The sequence below is a fragment of the Peromyscus maniculatus genome, chromosome 20 (assembly GCF_049852395.1).
Source record: "Peromyscus maniculatus bairdii isolate BWxNUB_F1_BW_parent chromosome 20, HU_Pman_BW_mat_3.1, whole genome shotgun sequence".
Lineage (NCBI taxonomy): Eukaryota > Metazoa > Chordata > Mammalia > Rodentia > Cricetidae > Peromyscus > Peromyscus maniculatus.
The window spans coordinates 27,105,395-27,123,976 of NC_134871.1; the positions used below are offsets into that span (position 1 = coordinate 27,105,395).

An 18,582-nucleotide genomic window follows, 5' to 3' on the forward strand; every position below is an offset into this window, starting at 1 on the left:
ACGTGTTGGAGAAGTGATTGGGAGGTTAACACGGCAACAGGAACACAGACTTCTGGGACCCGTGCCACGGCGGTTCTCCAGTGCCACTTGCCCTTTGCCTTCAGTGACATTTCCACAGAAATAGAAAAGGTGAGTCCCTTAGCATGAGCCTGGGCAGAAGCACCAACAGGAGCTGCTTTTGCTGTATCCTTCCCAACCACATAACAGCAGTAAGAATGCCTAAGTATCATTTAACAGCATTCTTGGGGGTAGAGAGATGGCTCAGCATGTAAGGCACTTGCTGGACAGATGTGAGGACTTAGGGGCCACAGAACAAAGTGAATTACCAGGTGGGGATGGGTGGAGGCCCCTTGTATTTCCAGTACTCTGAAGGTGTACTGACAACCATTGAGAGACCCACCTCACTGAGGTCGGTGGCAAGTAATAGAAGACATAGATGTCAGTCTTGTGGCCTCCATATGCATGTGCATGTACATACACACGTGCAGCCCTAACACAAACATGCATACACACACACAAAGAAAATACTTTCCTTAATGAAACACTAAAAGTTATTCACTAAGTCCCGAACTTTAAATCTATATCATTTTAATATTTACTATTTAGTGTGATGATCAAGTATTTTCCTGGACATAAGAGAACAACAGCTGTCTGGAAGATATGCAGATGTGGACCTGAACCACAAGCTGCACCAGCTGAGCTCTTTATAGAAAAATCATTTTTATTTGAATGAATGAGTGTGAAAACTACTGTCATTCTTAACTGGTATTTCACAAATGCTTTCTCCAAAATTAACAAAGTAAGTCTGCTACTTGAAGGAAAATATATTTGTATTTGTTCCTACTGATAAAACTCAAGGTTTCAGGCAAAAGTTAATGTTTTGTGAAAACACATTTGCTTGCCATCATGAAGCTGCCTATAACTTCAAACAGACTTCAGATGAGATCAGTGGCGACATTAAAAAATGTGAACTTCAATGTGAGTAAGCAACATGTCTGTGTGTGGAAGCTTTCTATAACACCAAGTAAATAGTACTGTCAAACACCAATGTATTACAAAATCCTGTATTGGTAACATATCCACTTACACTCAGGACAAATCAATTAATTATGACAGGATAAGGAACATTCATTATTATAGTTTCGGGGTCCACAATTTAATTATCCTTTAAGAAAAGATTACTCATGTTGGAAAACTGGATAGTCATATGGAGAAGAAGGAGACAAAGCAGCTTCACACGGATCAAAGGCCTTAGTGTGAGACTTGAAACTATGAAATTTTTCAGAGAAAAAAACAATAGGGGAAATATTAAAAAAACAAAAACAAAAACAAAAACAAAACCCTTCAAGACATAAACATAAGCAAGGGCACTAAAGGATACTATTTTCTTTCTGGAAAAGATTTGTGTCACCTTGGAAATAATGCCAACGACTGACAAATGAGCTTTCCTGGGATGAAAATGCTTCTGCAGCCAAACAAATAAATAAATAAATGACCAAGTGAAAGGACAGCCTAAGAACGGGAGAAAGTCTTTGTCAACTTCAGTGTGACAGAGAAATCATATGCAGATTATACACTTAAAAATGTAAAAAAGTAAATTATTGACTCGGTAATCAATAAACAGGCTAATAAAATGAATAGGAAATTCTCAAAATACGAAGTGCAAATGTCCAACAAGCTATGTGAGAAATTCAAATTGAAACTACACTGAATTTGCATCTTACACTAGTAAGAATGGCAATCATCAAGAAATCAAAGAAAAAAGCAAACGATGGTAAGGATGTAAACTAGTCCTGCTACTGGGAAAATCAGTATGGCCTTCTAAGGAGAACTGAAGATAAACCTACCATGTGATCCAGCTGTATCACTCCTGGGAATTTACCCAAAACTCTGAGTTATCCAGAGATACTTGCACATCAATGCTTATTGTGGAATTATCTGTAACAGCTAACCAGTCAACAGAGGAATGGATAAAAAACATCGTATATACACATAATAGAATCTTTTCAACCATATGTTGTTTGAAAGAAAATGGATAAAACTAGAGATAATCATATTCAGTAAACTGAGTTTCAGAAAGCAAATACTGCATGTTTACTCTCAACTTTAGGTTTTATATAGACACAAAAATTCCTAAATGTATGTATGTGTACCATGAAAGTAGCAGTGGTCTACTGCGAGGTGAGGGGCACATGAGGGAGAGGAACAGGAGGATGCTCATTGTACATTATACACTTGGATGAAAATGTTCCTATGGAATCCATGAGGTTCCAGTTAAAATATTACTAGGGATCAAAAGAAATTAAAAGTAAAAAAAAAAAAAGGAAGAAGGAAGGAAAGAAGGAGGAAGGAAGAAAGAAAGGAAGGAAGGATAGATGGTTGAATGGACTACAGTTGAATAGAGTTACCAAGTGACCCAGGCACATTTCAAAATAAATGAAAACACATTCACACAAATGCATGCACATGACTGTTTATAGTAGCTCCATTAATAATAGCCCTGAGTGGACCATCAACTGATGAATGTATAAAAAGTCCCAGAAAACAAAACTCTGTGGTACTTATCTATACAATAATAAAAACAAAAAAGAGATTGAGTACTGATACCAGCTAACATACAGTGAATAATATAAAGATTGTGCTAAGTGAAAGGACACCTATGATATGATTCTGTATGTCAAATTTCTGGATAGGCCAATTGTAGAAGAAAAAAGTATGCCCATGTTGCCCAAGCACGGGGAACTTGGGGAGTGATGGCTAATGAGTGAGATATTTCCTTTTGGTGTGAAAAAAAAAATTCTAATAGTGATTGTAGTATGACTACATAATACTAAATATCACTAAATGCCAGAAAAATGAGCACGTTCAATGAGTTAGTGGTATATGAGCTACATTTTAATGAAGCTGCTAAAATATAGTAACAAAATAAATACAAAGGATACTATTTCTTAAGACATACTGAATATAATAGAAAGATTTTTGAAATTTTAAGGCAACTGTCAAAATCTTTATTTTTGATTTAGAAAATATATTTACTTATAAAATTTTCCCTTTAAAAGTTGAAATTAACTTGTACTGAATTTGTTCAAAGACAATTTCACACATGTATACATACATTAGGATTACTCTTTCGTCTACTCACTCTTCTCCCCCTCCTACCCCTTACCTATTCCTAACTTAGGTCTTCTGAATGAATTCCTTAAATGTGGTAAGTTGTCCTATGATATAAGTGTTGGTAACTATTTTTCACATGACAATTGCTCCTTGCTGTGGTTAGAGTGATACAGTGTAAGAGGAACTTGGAAGCCACTGCTGGCTTTGGAAACGGAGGATGAACACATAGTCAAGGAATACAGAAGGCCTCTCTTGCGTTAGAAAAAGCAAGGAAATGGACTCTCCTACAAAGCCTCCACAGTCTTCCAAAGACAATCACAGTCTTGCTAAAATGTTGATTCTAGCCTGTCTGAATACAATTTCTGACTTGAAGACCTCCCTGCACACTCAATGTAGGATGCAGAATATTGAAACAGTGGTGATGCTCTTGCTCACTGGAAATGCAGTGAGGAACATCCACCTCAAGACCTTGTATAGGCTATTTTCAAGGCTGGCATCTAACTTCATATGGACCACACATGCACTCATTTCATGAAAGACTTACAGCAATGCCTAGAAAACCTAGGTCCATTTCCTGGAGAACACTAAAATGCAGTATTAGAGAAATTATCCATGGCTAGAAATAGAAAGTACTTATATTTACAACTTTTTTCTCTCATTGTTTTAATGTGAGCATGGGCCTATAAAGTGAGGTCTCTGAGGGGAAGGATGGCTGAGGAGAATTAGGACTAAGGGCTGCTCAGACCCTCCTCAGATAAAGACGAAATCACTACAGCACAACAATTCCTCGTGTGATTCCAACAAGTAAGAGTTCTAAGAGTTTAGACTCATCTTCCCCCACCAAACGGTCAAATGAAGTAGAAGGAAGTGGCAGGTTGGGCTACTTCCTGAATCTTTCCTCCTCGTGTCTGAGAGCAGCTGAGACTTTTACTCACTTATAATGAGTAAGAAACTGTCTATGTTTTGGGGTTGAGAGCCTAGCCTTCAATGGCTGAACCATGTGGGTAGACTGGAAAGTGGGTGGGACTGGGGTGTATGATGTGAAATTGACAAAGAATCAATATAAAAGAGTTACGAAGAAAAAAAAACTAATAAAATATTGTTTTAATAATTAAAAGTTTGGCTTAGGATTAGGACACAATTTCTAATAATTTCTGAAACAGTCCTAAATATACTTCTACCATTTTCTATAATGTATTTATGTAAAATGATATTCTCAGCAGTGAATAAAAATCAAAATCTAAACTAAAAAACAATGAAGATGCACTATGTCTTGCAGTATCAAATATTTAGCCAAGAAATGGTTCTTTATGTAAAAATAAACACACACATCCATCTCTTTAGTACACAAACTTGTCTCTACCCTTAATAAGTGGTAAAATTGTATGTATACCAAATGACTAGTTTACAATAAATTTATGATTTCTTATCAGCTTTAAAAAAGAAACTGTCTCTGGGAGAGTTACTTTAACCACTATTTGCTCCTCCTCTGGAGAGATGTCTATCTCGGGCTTTCTCTCAGGTCATCAAAATGCCAATGAGAGCCCAGGAGAGGAAGTGACAGCACAACCCTCGCAGATGAAGACGTGAAGGATGTCAGAGACGGAGAAATGCCTGGCACATCACTGATTAACACATCCCAGTTCAACACATGTCGACTAACTGCATTTCAATCTTTTTACACTTAAAGGTATGCTTTTACAGATTCTAAAGGATTTTACTTATATATTCTAACAGATCAATCTGAACAGAAGGATTTTGCAGTTTAGACAGGTACTACATTAATCTATGATTCAGAATTGTCAATGTCATTCCAAACAAGGGGACCATGAGAAACTGACATTGTCTAAGGCAGTGGTTCTCAGCCCTCCTAAGGCTGTAAGTGTTTAATACAGTTCCTCATGTTGTATGACTCCAACCATAAAATTATTATCATTGCTACTTACTTCTTAACTGTCATTTTGCTGCATGTCATGAACAATAATGTAAACGTCTGTTTTCTGATGGTCTTAGGCAACCCCTGTGAAAGTATCATTCAAACCCCACAGGTCAAGGACTGCTGGCCTAAGGCAGCCTCCAGAGACAGAACAATGTAGTGCTATGGATGGGATCCCGAAACAAAATTCCCTTCTAGAGAAGGGCAGTGGTAAACTCAGTGAAAACTGTGATATCCTGTTAATAATAATGTATCAGTGCTGGCTCATTCCTTTTAAGGAAGGAAACTAGGAATAAAGTACAAGGGAATCATCTACTCTACTGTACAAATATAGAACTATTTAAATTGATGACACACATTCTAAAAAGTATAATAGCCTTTAAGCAACTTCCTAGTGTCTAGTATCTGAATCCCTCTCTCTCTTGGGCTTCCACAAAGATTAAGCCTGAGGTTTGGACCTCGAGCTCTGAATTTACATTGTTATATTCCTCTGGTTTTATTTATTTATTTATTTTAAATAAATCATTAAAACCTACTATTGTGTATTCATTTCTATAGATTCTGATCTATATCCACCAGGCAAAAAGTTAGAATTTCAGGTTAATAAGCAGGTTCCTGCTCCATTTCAACCCTTAGCCCCGGTTATTGTTCTTACAACCTAACGGTATAGCCTACTCAGAATGAAAATGAAAACTGTCAGATGGGCATCTCCTTGGCTCCCTATCAACTAAGCTTACAAATGTGCTGAAATCTGCCATCAGCATGCTTTCCCCTGTTGCATTACAAGTGCTACACGTTCTAATGTCAGCCCATCTTTTTCAGGAAGAGTCTATCCTCTTACTATTTCATAACATCATGCTATCAATTTTTCTTTCTCATTCCAATTCATGTCAATCTCTAGTGACATTTCAACGTTTACTTTTCCATATTTAGAAATAAAGCTTAAAACCAAAGCAATACTGCCCCCCACTTCGTGGAAACATAAATAATCCCATTTCAATCTAACACTTTTTATGTATGGGCATAAAGGAAATACTGAAATCGTGAAGAGTTCAAGAGCAGGTGACTGTCTATAGCAGTCTCCTAGTCAGCATACCAAGGCAGGAGGATTACTCCAGCCCAGCATGGACAACACACTGAAGGGAGGCAAGAACAAAGGTGCAAAGCATAGTGAAACCCTGGGCCATTCCAACTCTACGCAACCCCACTCCTGTAAGTGAGGGAACTACTTCAACATGTCCTGAGTGTTTTTAACAGGAGGTGAAGAGGAGGAGTAAAAGAGGAGGAGAGAGAGAAGTAGTAGAGGGGAAGGAGAAGTGAGCAGGGGAGGGAGGGAAGGAGGAAAGAAAAGGAGGAGAGAGATGGGAAAAAGAGAGCAAGACATGGGCGGGGGGCACAGAGACAGACAGAGCGACAAGAACACAGAATACCAGAAACTTTGCTTTGATAGTAGCTACCTATTTTGTCAAATTTTGAGACCTTCCTGAAATTCAGTTTCCATAGCTTTGCAGTCTGGAATCTCCAGGTCAGAGGCACATTACAGAATGAAGGAGGAAAGGGACAGAGAAAACTTAGAGCACCCTCACACAGAGTGCGTGAGGCCAAACCACAGCTGTGGGTACCAGAGTCCAGGCAGCTGTGCCATCAACAGACAATGCCTGGGCCTGGGGTTCCTGTCTACTACAGCAGCATTCCTGAATAGTCCAGTATTTTTTAAAGCTAGGTTTACAAAATGATTAATAAATAAATTTCATCATTTTAAAAAGTACTGTTGGTCAACTTTTAAAAAACTTTTAAAAAATGATAGGGACCACCTAGTCCATAGTCCCTCAAGTAAAAAATTTAAAAGTATACAAGGAAGATGACCAAGTGTAGGCCTTGGTGTTTATCTTACACAGTTCTATGACCTAGGAGAATTAGTTACTTGATATGAAAGACCTCTGAGAAAGAGGCAAAGGTCTAGAAATAAGAACTGAAAATGCATGAAACCTCCCATCAGCCTTACATACATTGTCATGGCTCTGCTGTTAATCCTTTAAATCAAGCATCTTATGTAACTGCAAGGAAAGCCTTCCAGGCAGTTTGGTAAAAACACACAAATTTAATCACGGGCTCCAGTGCGTGACTCTGAACTGCCACTAGGCTATCACAGGAATGACGTCAGACAGACACCTGAGCATGGATAAAAAGAAGATAAATTACAGCCGAATAGTTGAGTGAGGCCTGGGGTGTGGGGAGGGCAGAAGAGCAGCCCAGAGAGGACACTGGTTGCTGAGCATGGAGAGGCAGCAGCAGCAAAGGACAGTTTGACAATAACAAGGTTTAAGAGGTAACCTTACCATGCTCAGTAGACATCTGAGTAGTGCTTGATGTAGTTTTTTATTTGTTAGGTACTTGTACCGAGACTAAATGTAATAACAGGAAAAAGTCTGGAGAAATAGAAATGTCACTTTGGGTGTAAATATCCATTACTTGAAAAATCATAATGGAGCTTAGACTAAGCACTGTGTGTTTTGTGATGGCTAAGTAAAATAAAGTAAGTTATTTTACAAGTAAGACTTTTTCTTTTTCTTAAAAAACAGTAACAGGTCCCCCCCACACAGGGGACAGTCTAGCAAGGAACCCGAATGGGGGCAGATGGGGAAACAGCTAAGGAAGCGCCTAAGAGCAAGTGGTCGGGTGGGGAGGCAGGCGGGGAGGCGAAGGAAGCAACACTCAATTAGTGCTGTGAGTGGCCCCATTCTTCTCAGGACACACTGCTTGGTCCAGACTCCCACGGCACATCTCCAAAGATGTGGTTCTGGTCCGCCTTCCAAAACATGGTTTACATTTCCCTACAAAAGCTTCCTTCTTTCTAAAGCACTGATTTGATAATGAGCATGGGTTACTCCTTACACCACCTCTGTGAGGAGGCTAAATTAGATGATTACTTGCTATTAAGGAATAACAATCATTACTGAAGGCAAATGAGCATAACCCAGGGCATCCAGCCCTCTTCCTCTTTAAGTCAGTTCACTTTGGAAAGTGTGGTCATAGTGTAAGAAAAACACAAGATAGATTAATTGGAGCTTCTTAAAAGACTATGGAGCACTATGCGGTGCTATATTTCAGTTCCTAGCTGAAAGTCTCTTACACTGGCAATAGGGAAATAAACCTACGGCGGCACTTATGCTTGAAGCCACAGGCATAGAGATGCCTCCTCTAGGACTAGAATGGGCTTGGGCTTTAAAGCATCCATCATTCTTTCTACAGTACTTTACACCGTGTACTGAGTCTGTCCTCACTGAGTGTTAGACACCAATTTCTTTAAAGTCATTGGAGTTGTATGTTGCACACGCCTTACATTTTCTAGTTCTAGAAAGAGATGGAATTTCCATGAGTTACAGAATCCAGTCATTAGTATATAGAGCAAGGCATTTACTCAGTGTCATCCACTACACACTCAGAACCAGGCTGGACTTACCAACTCAGCTTAGAATACTGTTGGCTTTACATAACTGAAACCCAGATACTGGTGTCTTAACAATATAGATTATGCTTCTCACAGACTGTAAGGTGCCATCTGGTACAGCAGTTGTCATTTACATCTCAGTGCTGTGTGCCTTCTGTCATCACAGAGTCACACTGTGAGACTATGTGATGACTATAATTACTTCCACTGTAGTTATGCCACAGAGGAGAGGACAGGGAAGGAAGGACTTTTCCAGAACTCTGTACATTTCTCTAAACCATATGTTCAAGGATTGTATCAAGGAAGTCAGATGCCGCCAATCAAGTCCTCTGCCCCCAGCTTTGCCTCTGTGTGTCCACCTCCTCTCAAAACACAAACCCGTTTTCTGCACATGACAGTGATTAGGAGTAAGAACAGGACGAGAGCTTCAGCAGCAACATGTGAGTGCACGGTCCACAGGAAGGGGATCTTGTTCTTAGAATGCCTTCGTATGAAATACTGCCCTTCCTGAGTCTTGTAGCCACATCAGCCAATGACTGAGTCTGGAAGATGATGTACAACATGGCTACCATGCAATGGTAGCTTCAAAATCACATGACACAGAAAAATGTACTTTACCACCAAAATACCAGCTGCCTAGCTGGTTATGGTGGTGCACCCCTGCAAATCAGCACTTGGGGAGGCTGAAGTATGGGAGTTACCATAAGTTTGAGAGTAGCCTGGTTTACATGGTAATATTAAGTCAACCAGGCCTATACAGCAAGACTTGTCTCAAAACTTAAGGCCTACACTCAAATTAAGAGTGCTAGAAACAATGGGAGAAGATAATGTCCCTATAGCATCACCCAATTTTGCAAGCTATGATTATTTCCAGTATAGTATACAGTATGAAATTTTAGGCTGTTTGGGGATGTGTGACATGTATTGTGAAGGATGCAAAGCTACTTCATGAAAAATATTTTCACTTTGCTTAGAAGGTAACCTCAAAGTCCCTGTGGCTAAGAGTGCTGATGATCTGCATGGACTTCTCCATGACCTCCTTATTTCTAAGTATTTCTCAATAAGGCATACAGCAATAAAATGATGGCCAGCTGGATATTATAGAAAGACTATAATTCTGTGCCTTCCTTGCAGCTGGAAGTGAGCACATGTTAAGTTTCGACCAACAGGATGTCAGCACAAGTGATGTATACAACTTCAAAGCTTGTCCTCATATGGATATGTACATCACTCCTCAATTCATTTCCTCTTTCCTTGAATATGCTGACTAAAACCTGACAGATAATAAATGCAGACACCTTAGAAATGACAAAAGGAAGGAGAGGACACAGTTTTCTAGACACAGAGCCACCATCTCTACACTGATGTAAAGACTGGTATATAAGAGAGAAACATCTTCTTGGGGCTTTGGTGACACTGACTGAATATTATAGCCTTTGGTCAGACTTCACATCTCAGTGGTTTTCTAAATGTTTATACATATTCTTGCTCAGAACGCTAGTGATTAGCTATATTCTACATTCCAGTTTGAGAGCTCAGTAATGAAAAATATAAAAAGTCTTAAATTTTATGATTTGTGAAAACATTATATGCATATACAATATATATGCAGTATATATGTATACATATATTTACTACATATACTATATAATATGTAATGGGTTATATATGTACATATATATATACATAATATGTAATGGGTTATATATATATATATAACCCATTACATATTATATATATATTACATATATACATATATATATATTTCACACACATCACATTTCCCTCTGTCAACCCACCCTCCAAAAGCCTCCCTCCCTCCCAAACCCCTTGCTTTGATAACCCACTAAGTTCAGTTAGTGCAGCCTATATAAATAAGCACAAGGAAGACTACTTTTTAGTTTTGAAGGATATTCAGCAAAACTCTCCAGAGAAGAGTGGCCATTGTTTTCAACCTAAGACCAGAATTTTGCAGCGATGTCCTGATGGTCAACATGGTTAACAGCAGGCTATGCAAATAAAGATTCTTATGGTGGTATTTTATTTGTACTGAAATGTGGTTTTATTTGTATGTTAATAAATAAAGTTGCTTGGGGGTCAGAGCTAATAGCAAGCCATAGCAGAAGTCTGGCAGTGGTAGCACACGCCCTTAATCCCCGATCACATGACAGGCAGATCTCTGTGTATTCAAGGATACCACCAGCATGGAGACACACGCCTTTAATCTCAATACCAACCATAGAAGACCTGGGGGTCTGTATAGATGGGCAGTGACGAGGTCATGTGGTTGGGTTTACAACCAATGAGAAGGCAGAACAAAAAGTCAATTAAAAGGACGAACACACAGGAAGTAGGTCTCTGGCGGGGGAGGACAGCAGCGGCAGTGAAGGGTAAGGTTTTTAGCTCTCAGTTATTGCTCTGACCTCTTGGGCTTTTAACTCTGCAATTGTCTCTGTGTCTCTTATTTAATAAGATTGTTCATCTACAGATTCTAGTCCAATTATCAAGGTTCTAATTTTCCTTACCAATTTTTTCTTTGATTTTTTTCAATACACCTATCTTAGTAGGTGTGGAGGGTTATTTCTTTGTGGTTTGGATTTGCATTTCCCAGTGGCTGATGCAGTGAACAGCCTTTCCACCCATGTACTGGTCATGCCTGTGCCATCCTTAGAGAAGGAGCTACTCAGACCCTTTGCATTAGTGTTTAAGTTTGGTATATATTATTTCAGTACTGATGTGTAAGGATTCTGTGTACATTGGAGGGCTTTTATGAGGTTCACAAAGTCCAAGTGCTCTCCATCATTATATGAGCATTTGACCCGCTGAGCCATTTCCTTAGTTCCCTTAAATATTCTTTAATGGTAAATTTAATTTCTATCCCTGGGTGCTTTGCTTCCCTGACAACCACCCCTCTAATCTAAATGAGATTTATACAGGATGGTTAGAGAGCAAATTGGTTACAAAGCTTTAGCTACATAATCTTGGCAGAAGTGAGAAATGGAATATATATTTGCATTTAACTCCAATTATTCATTTATTACTTATATTCCCTACTAAATATATGTATACTAGAGAAGACACTTGACATCTATTATTTATTTTAGTAGTCATGATATTATGTTTGATACAGAAGTACAGTTGAATATTTATAGAATAAATAAATAGGCTATTTTTCTCTATATTCAATCCCAACTTTTCTATCTAAACAGATCTCTCTCTCTCTCTCTCTCTCTCTCTCTCTCTCTCTCTCTCTCTCTCTCTCTCACGCACTCACACGCACACGCACACGCACACGCACACCAACCAAATCATAAGCCTTCCTCTCTTTTTATGAATTCAGAGTTACCCTCTAACCTGGCCTTCTCCATCCGTGCCCTCCTCAAGCAAGATAACAGATGGTCCAAGCACACTCCCTCCTACCGTGCTCAAACCCACCCTGCCCTCCATGTTCAGGGTGAACACTCCCCTACCACCCCCATTGACTCAAGTTCTGCACCACCACACACTTAGGAGTTCCTTTCCCTCTTATTTACCCTCAAGGCCTCTTTAAATCAATCCTAGTGATCTTTAGATTATTACAATATTGGTAACAAAGCCTTACCTTCAACCAAAAAGGTTCCTACTCCTAAAATGGAGACCAAGCAGCTTATTTCTAAGTTAAAATAGCAAGAAAAATAAATCACTGAAACATCTATTTATTAATATGTTTTAATAGATAGTAAAATATTAATAATATTAATAATAGTAGACATCAATGTTAACAACATATACTTATGTGTTAATATATATTATTAATATCTACTATTATAAAAAATCACTACCACCATTTTCTTTACAATATAATCAATCACAGCTCATAGGAAAATATTTATTATATAATAAACTTTAAAACTATCCAAGAAAACTATATTAGCCAGTGATGAAAATCCACATCTCAATATTTTTACATACTATTATACTATATTAGTACAATAACTCAAAATACTTAATATTTTACTATGGTGGAATAAACCCATTGGTAAATTTACTAATTTATATTCATAGAACACATTATTTTTCTGACACCTAGACTTTCTCAAAAAATCTTCACATTCACTTCAAAAGTCTTTTACCTGGATATTTTGAACCATGGTGCATTAGGTCTATAGATTAGTCCAAAACAGAAAAGGAAGAAAATACTTTAGGCAGAGTGGCTTGAAGTGAGGGATGGTTCAAAGCATGAAAAGTAAATTGCTAAGCATGATGCTAAGCCACTGGTATGAGCAGGATACACAGGGGACAATGATAACAGCGACGATGCCTCTGGGTAATGTTCCCTAGACATGACAGTGAAGGTGCACCTGGGAACTCTCAAGCATGGCAATACAGTTGCCTGAACAAGACCTAAAAATGGCAGCACTAGTCAAACGCATCAGTGCAGATGGGGAGACTGCACCAGGTCTCCCCTAGATGAGGAGCTACAAGGGGTCAGTAGCTGCTGAGAGGGGCATCAGCTCCCTGCAGAGACCATTTCCCACATAGGTTGTCCAATTACAGTGGTTAGCTCTGAACACACGGATTTATGAGCAAGGCTAAATAGACTCAGTAGGCTGTATACGTGTGTGTGTGTGTGTGTGTGTGTGTGTGTGTGTATGAATAAATGCATAACAATGTAATTGTTATGATAAGAAGGAGGAAGGAGGGAAGGAGGAGGGAAATAGGAGGTGGAGAAGGAGGGTAGGAGTGATGTGGATGCAGTATTCATGCATGAAGTTCTAAAAAAAAATAGTGTTTCTAAATATGAAGTAAATAAAAACTGCCAAAACTAATTTTAGAAAATATGAATAAAAGGAAAATCACACTATCCTACTCCGTTATGCAATGAATATGACGTACGACTTATGAAATGCTTATAATGAAACACTTTACATTGGCAAAGAGGAATTTTTGGGAACATTGGGATGATGGAGAGTCCAAAAGCAATGATGTCCTCTTGCTTACTTACAATAAGTAAGCAGCCAAGACCACAGTGAGTCAAGAGGTAGAAGCCTATTCTTGCCCCTTAGAAATTAGATGGGGAACCAGAAAGGAGCGGCTTACAGAGATGAAAGTGGCAAAATGTGATTAGCATGAGGTGGGAGACCCAATAGGGCACACGCTACTTTGATACACCTCATCAAGACGTTCTTAATTAAGTTTATGTTATTTTATTTATTCAGGGACAACACCATGCACTGGAAAAATACATTAATTACTTTGAGTTATAGATAGTTTTGGTATCTTATATGTATTTTTCAATTTACAGATAGTTTGTTATCTTCCATCTTGTTGGCCAATATCTCTCAAATGCTTTAAAATAATATATAAATAATCTTTATGGTGAACATTTCTCTAACCATTACTGGAGTAAAAATAATGTAATGGCAGAATTTTCTGTTTCTGATGTCCTACACATCTATACATTGATAGCTTTAGGGACATTTACAATAATTATTAGTTTTCTTTTAGTATGATATAAGAATGATTTATTTCTTAAAATATCTGCATGAATTACAATTTTAACTTTAATGCAATGACATCCAGAAATTTACTGGCAGATGTAATTAGTCAATCTTCCATACTTACTCTGAAAGTATATTATGAATTTTTCTTTTTCTTTCCTTTTTTATTCTTTCTTTTTCTTTTTCTTTTTTCTTTTTCTTTTTTTTCTTTTTTCTTTTTTTTAGTTTTTTGAGGGAGGGTTTCTCTGCATAGCCCTGGCTGTCCTGGAATTTCGACTATAGACCAGGCTAATCTCAAAACTGAGAGCTCTGCCTGCCTCTGCCTCCCGAGTGCTGGGATTGAAGGTGTACACCACCACTGCCTGTACATAATATGCTTTCATTAGTGATAGCAACGTCCACATGATTGAACTTAATGGGCAACAATAGTATTTTGTAATAAAGTAAAAGAACCTTCGAAAGGTAAAGCAGTTGTATCGATCAGTATCACAGACAAGCTAATTACTGGGAAGAAATCAAGGGGAGAGAACAGAATGGTACACTGGCTTTACTATTAAGGCTCCTCCCTTATATAGAAGAGAGGAAACCAGGACCCAAGAACATAAATGAAATACCAATTGTAGGTATACTTTACAGCCCCATGTAATCCTGGAGATATAAAGACGATATGGGATGGTGGACTGTGGAAGTAAGCTAGGTGAGGAAGGACATTCTCATTTTGTTTTGTTGTTGTTGTTGTTGTTTGTTTAAGATTTATTTATTTATTATGTGTACAATGTTCTGCCTGCATGTATGCCTGCATGCCAGAAGAGGGCACCAGATCTCACTGTAGATGGTTGTGAGCCATCATGTGGTAGCTAGGAATTGAACTCAGAACCTCTGGAAGAGCAGCCAGTGTTCTTAACCTCTGAGCCATCTTTCCAGCCCCAGACATTCTTGCAAGGGTTCCTGAAACTGACGGCAAATATTATACTGTTATTAGTAGCCATGATTGGATAATTAGGCCATTTATGAGATCAAAAGTATTTTATACTACAGGAGTTATGAGTAATATTTATTTCTCCTAAATACCTTCTAAGACTGTCATGTATAGATAAGCAAGAAAATATTAAAAAGAAGAAACAGCATATTCTGGGAGCCACATATCAGTAGCAATGTTGAAGGGACAGTGAAAATCACAGGACAAATAGACATTTCTAGAGCCAGGCCTCACTCCATCAAATATACAGATGGAAGCCATAGGTTCACATCAGGTATCTTTCTTGATGACTTCCTTGTTTCTATGATTAAGTCGTCACTAACATGAAATAATAGTTCTTTGGGTCAGGATACACATTTAAATAAACATTTCTGCCTCTACTTGTCCATCAACAATCAAGTTCAAATTAGGAATTAAGAAAAATTGTTGTAGTATTGTTGTTTATAAGATAATCAATTGGCCTTTTCAAAGTATAGCTTGAATAGTTAAGAATACTAACATAAGGAAATATCTTTCTATCCATGACAATCCAATGTACCTTCTGTTAATAACTCATGAATGGAATCATATCTTCCTCGTTCACTGGAATCTCTTCAAGAAGATGAAATGTTCACACAAATATTTCTTTAAGGCAGGGGGCAACACCAAATTATCCTTTGTGCTTTCATGTTTTCAACTGTAAACATACACACTATAAAGCTCCCCTTTTTAAAGGATCACAGAGCCTGTGCTTTCAAAAATGAGCACCCAGAAGGAACAGAGAACTACAGAAACATCTTAAAAGCAGCCATCATGCTTTCTACTTCATGAGTATCTGAGGAATGACGAGTTATTATCACAGTGGTTATGAATTCTAGGTGTCCCTTTACCCGGTGTTTCCTGAACTACTAACAGACAATACAAGTATGCAGATGATCATTTAACAGTGTTGTTAAGTTGTATGAATTCCCAAAGCAAACCCATAATCTGAGTTACATTTCTTTGATGTGAGAGTCAACAATAGAAACAGGCAGAAGTGCCATGGAAATATAAAATTCTCTTCTCCATCATCACTTGCTTCATAAACATCACTGAAAATAAAGGGGGAATAATTTTAATTTGCTCATTTTCATGCCAATTAATTATATATTTATGGATTTTCTTAAATATACTAGAAGAAACATTTTGGATACTATATAGATTTATAGTCAATTTAAAGTCATTCCTAAATAAATTATAGTAGGTAAAAGATGATCAGGTTAGAAAACTCCATTTACAAACATAAGCTTTATCATACTTAACTTTTGTTTGTTTGTTTGTTTGTTTGTTTTAAAATAAAGACCATGAGGAGAATTACACAATTTCTGGGAGATAGAAAGTGAACTGATTTGAAAGTCTGAACTTCAACTCTGTGATGCTGCATTTCTTAACTCAGGATCTATTTTAGGCATGTTAGTTACACCTTAAGATCCCAAGGCCTCACCTATATAATGGGTGGGAAGACCTCATCTTCTTTCAAGATTATTAGGATATGCCTGAAGATCTGTGAATAAATGTCTATAAAATGAGGCCATAGTGCATGCACCTTCTTCACCAAGGGGCACTTCAGATGCATTCTGTGTCACTCACTGGAGAAAAAGCAACACCTCTTCCACATATTGAGAGTTTGCATGGAAGATCCATTCTCCTGTACAGATATGACTAATGAGGCATGGAAACAGACAAGCTTTCTGGGGCACATCTAACAAGGCACACTAACTCTTCTGTGAGCATTTTACTCTAGGAAAGGAGTTTTTAGGTTTCCAATGAATCAACATGAGAACAAAACTGAAATTCTAAGCAGGCATTCAGCCTATGATCATGGCCATTCATCACCAAGCAAACGAAGTGAATGCTTTAGGTATTATTTCTTGGAAGATACTCCTGTAGAATGCTTACAAAGTTCACATAAAAGAGCTCCCACCCAGAATATATCTGAGTATATAAAAATTGTACCAGGTTTCTCATGTCTTAACAATAGATTTTCTGACATCAGTCCACAGTAATTTGTTGACGTTGCATGATAAGAGGAAAAGAGAATAAATAAATTATATATATAAAAAAACATCAATCTAAAGTGATTTATGACCATATTTTGAAAAAAGTTAATGCAGGGTAGTTAACAGAAAGCATTTAGTTAATTAAGTTTTCCTTTGTAAAGTTGGCAAAACGGAAGAAATCAGAATCAACACCAGGTAAGAGTTACCTCTGTGGCCTTGCTTGATGGCTCCAATCCAGTCATATTTGCTACTATTAACTGATGTAAGAGCTGAACTTGAGCCACACTTAGGAAGAAGTCCAGGTTTGTGGTTATGTTCACTTCCAAGGAATGGCCACACACTAAAATCTCCTAAAGAGGGGGAAAATAGGTTTAATTGAAAACTGTAAAATGATAGTCCTCAAATAACTTATCACTGTTATTGGATGCTTATTACTTTCTAACTCTCTAGGGACTCAAGTATACATATTAATGAGAAAAGCAAAACTAACAAGCACAGCCACTAACATAGTTTAATGGATCAATTTAACAAGTACTTATAAGGGTGTACTGTCTGTTGGGCTGTGTGCTAATATACATAAGTCAGGAAACAATGGGAATTTTTTTTTACCTTTTCATGTTCATTTATTTTTTCCCCACACTTCAAACTGTCATTGTTTTATATGTAATTAATGGTGTAATTTTGTAGTAAGATCTTGTTCATTGATTCAAATGAACAAACAGTACCGAGAATCTTTTACATAGCGAGCTCCACGTCAGAGTGCTGGGACCTTCAGATACTGCCAAGATTATAGTGGCCTTGAAGGCCAACCGGCTCTTGGAGCAGACAGATGAAAACAGGCCACTAAAGGTAAACAGTTAAAATTAGAAACACCACTGGACGAACCTTCGCCAAAGACCACAGGAAGTGATTTATAACAAAGAAAAGGGCTGACTGCAAGACAGCTATACTAATTTCTCTTCTTGAAACTGCTAAAACCTTGGCAGCACTAGGTAGATGACCACCAGTTAATTGGTGCTGTTCTTCATAACTTGTCCCTTATCATTAGAAGCCACTCAGAGGAGGCAAACAAAACAAAAACAATCCAGAAGCTTCAGTTAACAAGCACAAGTCCTGCCTCTTGTCATGAGGCACAAGTGGACAGTGTTCAAATGTCTGCAAATGTCCAGCAGATCTCCTTGCTAGTGTAATGCAAGGATAGACTTAAGGACACTATGGTTGGTTTAAACACACACCAGACAGTTTGGAGCTGCTTTAAATAAAGTCATAAAGAACAGCATGTTTGTATGATTTTTTTCTGGAGGGGGGATTAAATAAACTTTCCTTCACAAATTTCCTGTATTAGTTTATTATACCTGAATTCTTATTTTCTTACTCAAGTCATGATGAGAAAAGAAAGGACAATAATTTAGAGGTACCTTTTAAAAAACTGTCTTGTCACTGTACCATGTCTTAACATGTGCCATGTTAGTGACACAGGACCGGTAACTAGAGCATGAGCTCTCCTGTCCTGTGCTGAGCTGCATGGCCTGCAGGGGGAGGAGGAGTAGCTTAGTTCCGCAGGCAAGAATCATTTCCACTCTCGTTTGTCCTGTCCTCACCTC

General features: G+C 37.9%; 1 protein-coding gene across 7 annotated transcripts in view; it reads right to left on the bottom strand.

Moving 5' to 3' along the window:
* Positions 1-18,582, bottom strand: part of Vps13b (vacuolar protein sorting 13 homolog B) — a 568,282-nt gene that overhangs the window by 235,674 nt on the left and 314,026 nt on the right. For 5 of the 7 annotated variants that reach the window (XM_076555926.1, XM_042264499.2, XM_042264498.2 and 2 more), the window contains exon 33: positions 17,185-17,328. In XM_076555926.1, the coding sequence (XP_076412041.1) occupies positions 17,185-17,328 (144 nt within the window). Of the gene's footprint in view, positions 1-15,866; positions 16,031-17,184; positions 17,329-18,582 lie in introns of those variants that run through there. The other 2 variants (XM_076555927.1, XM_042264506.2) reach the window with 1 other exon arrangement.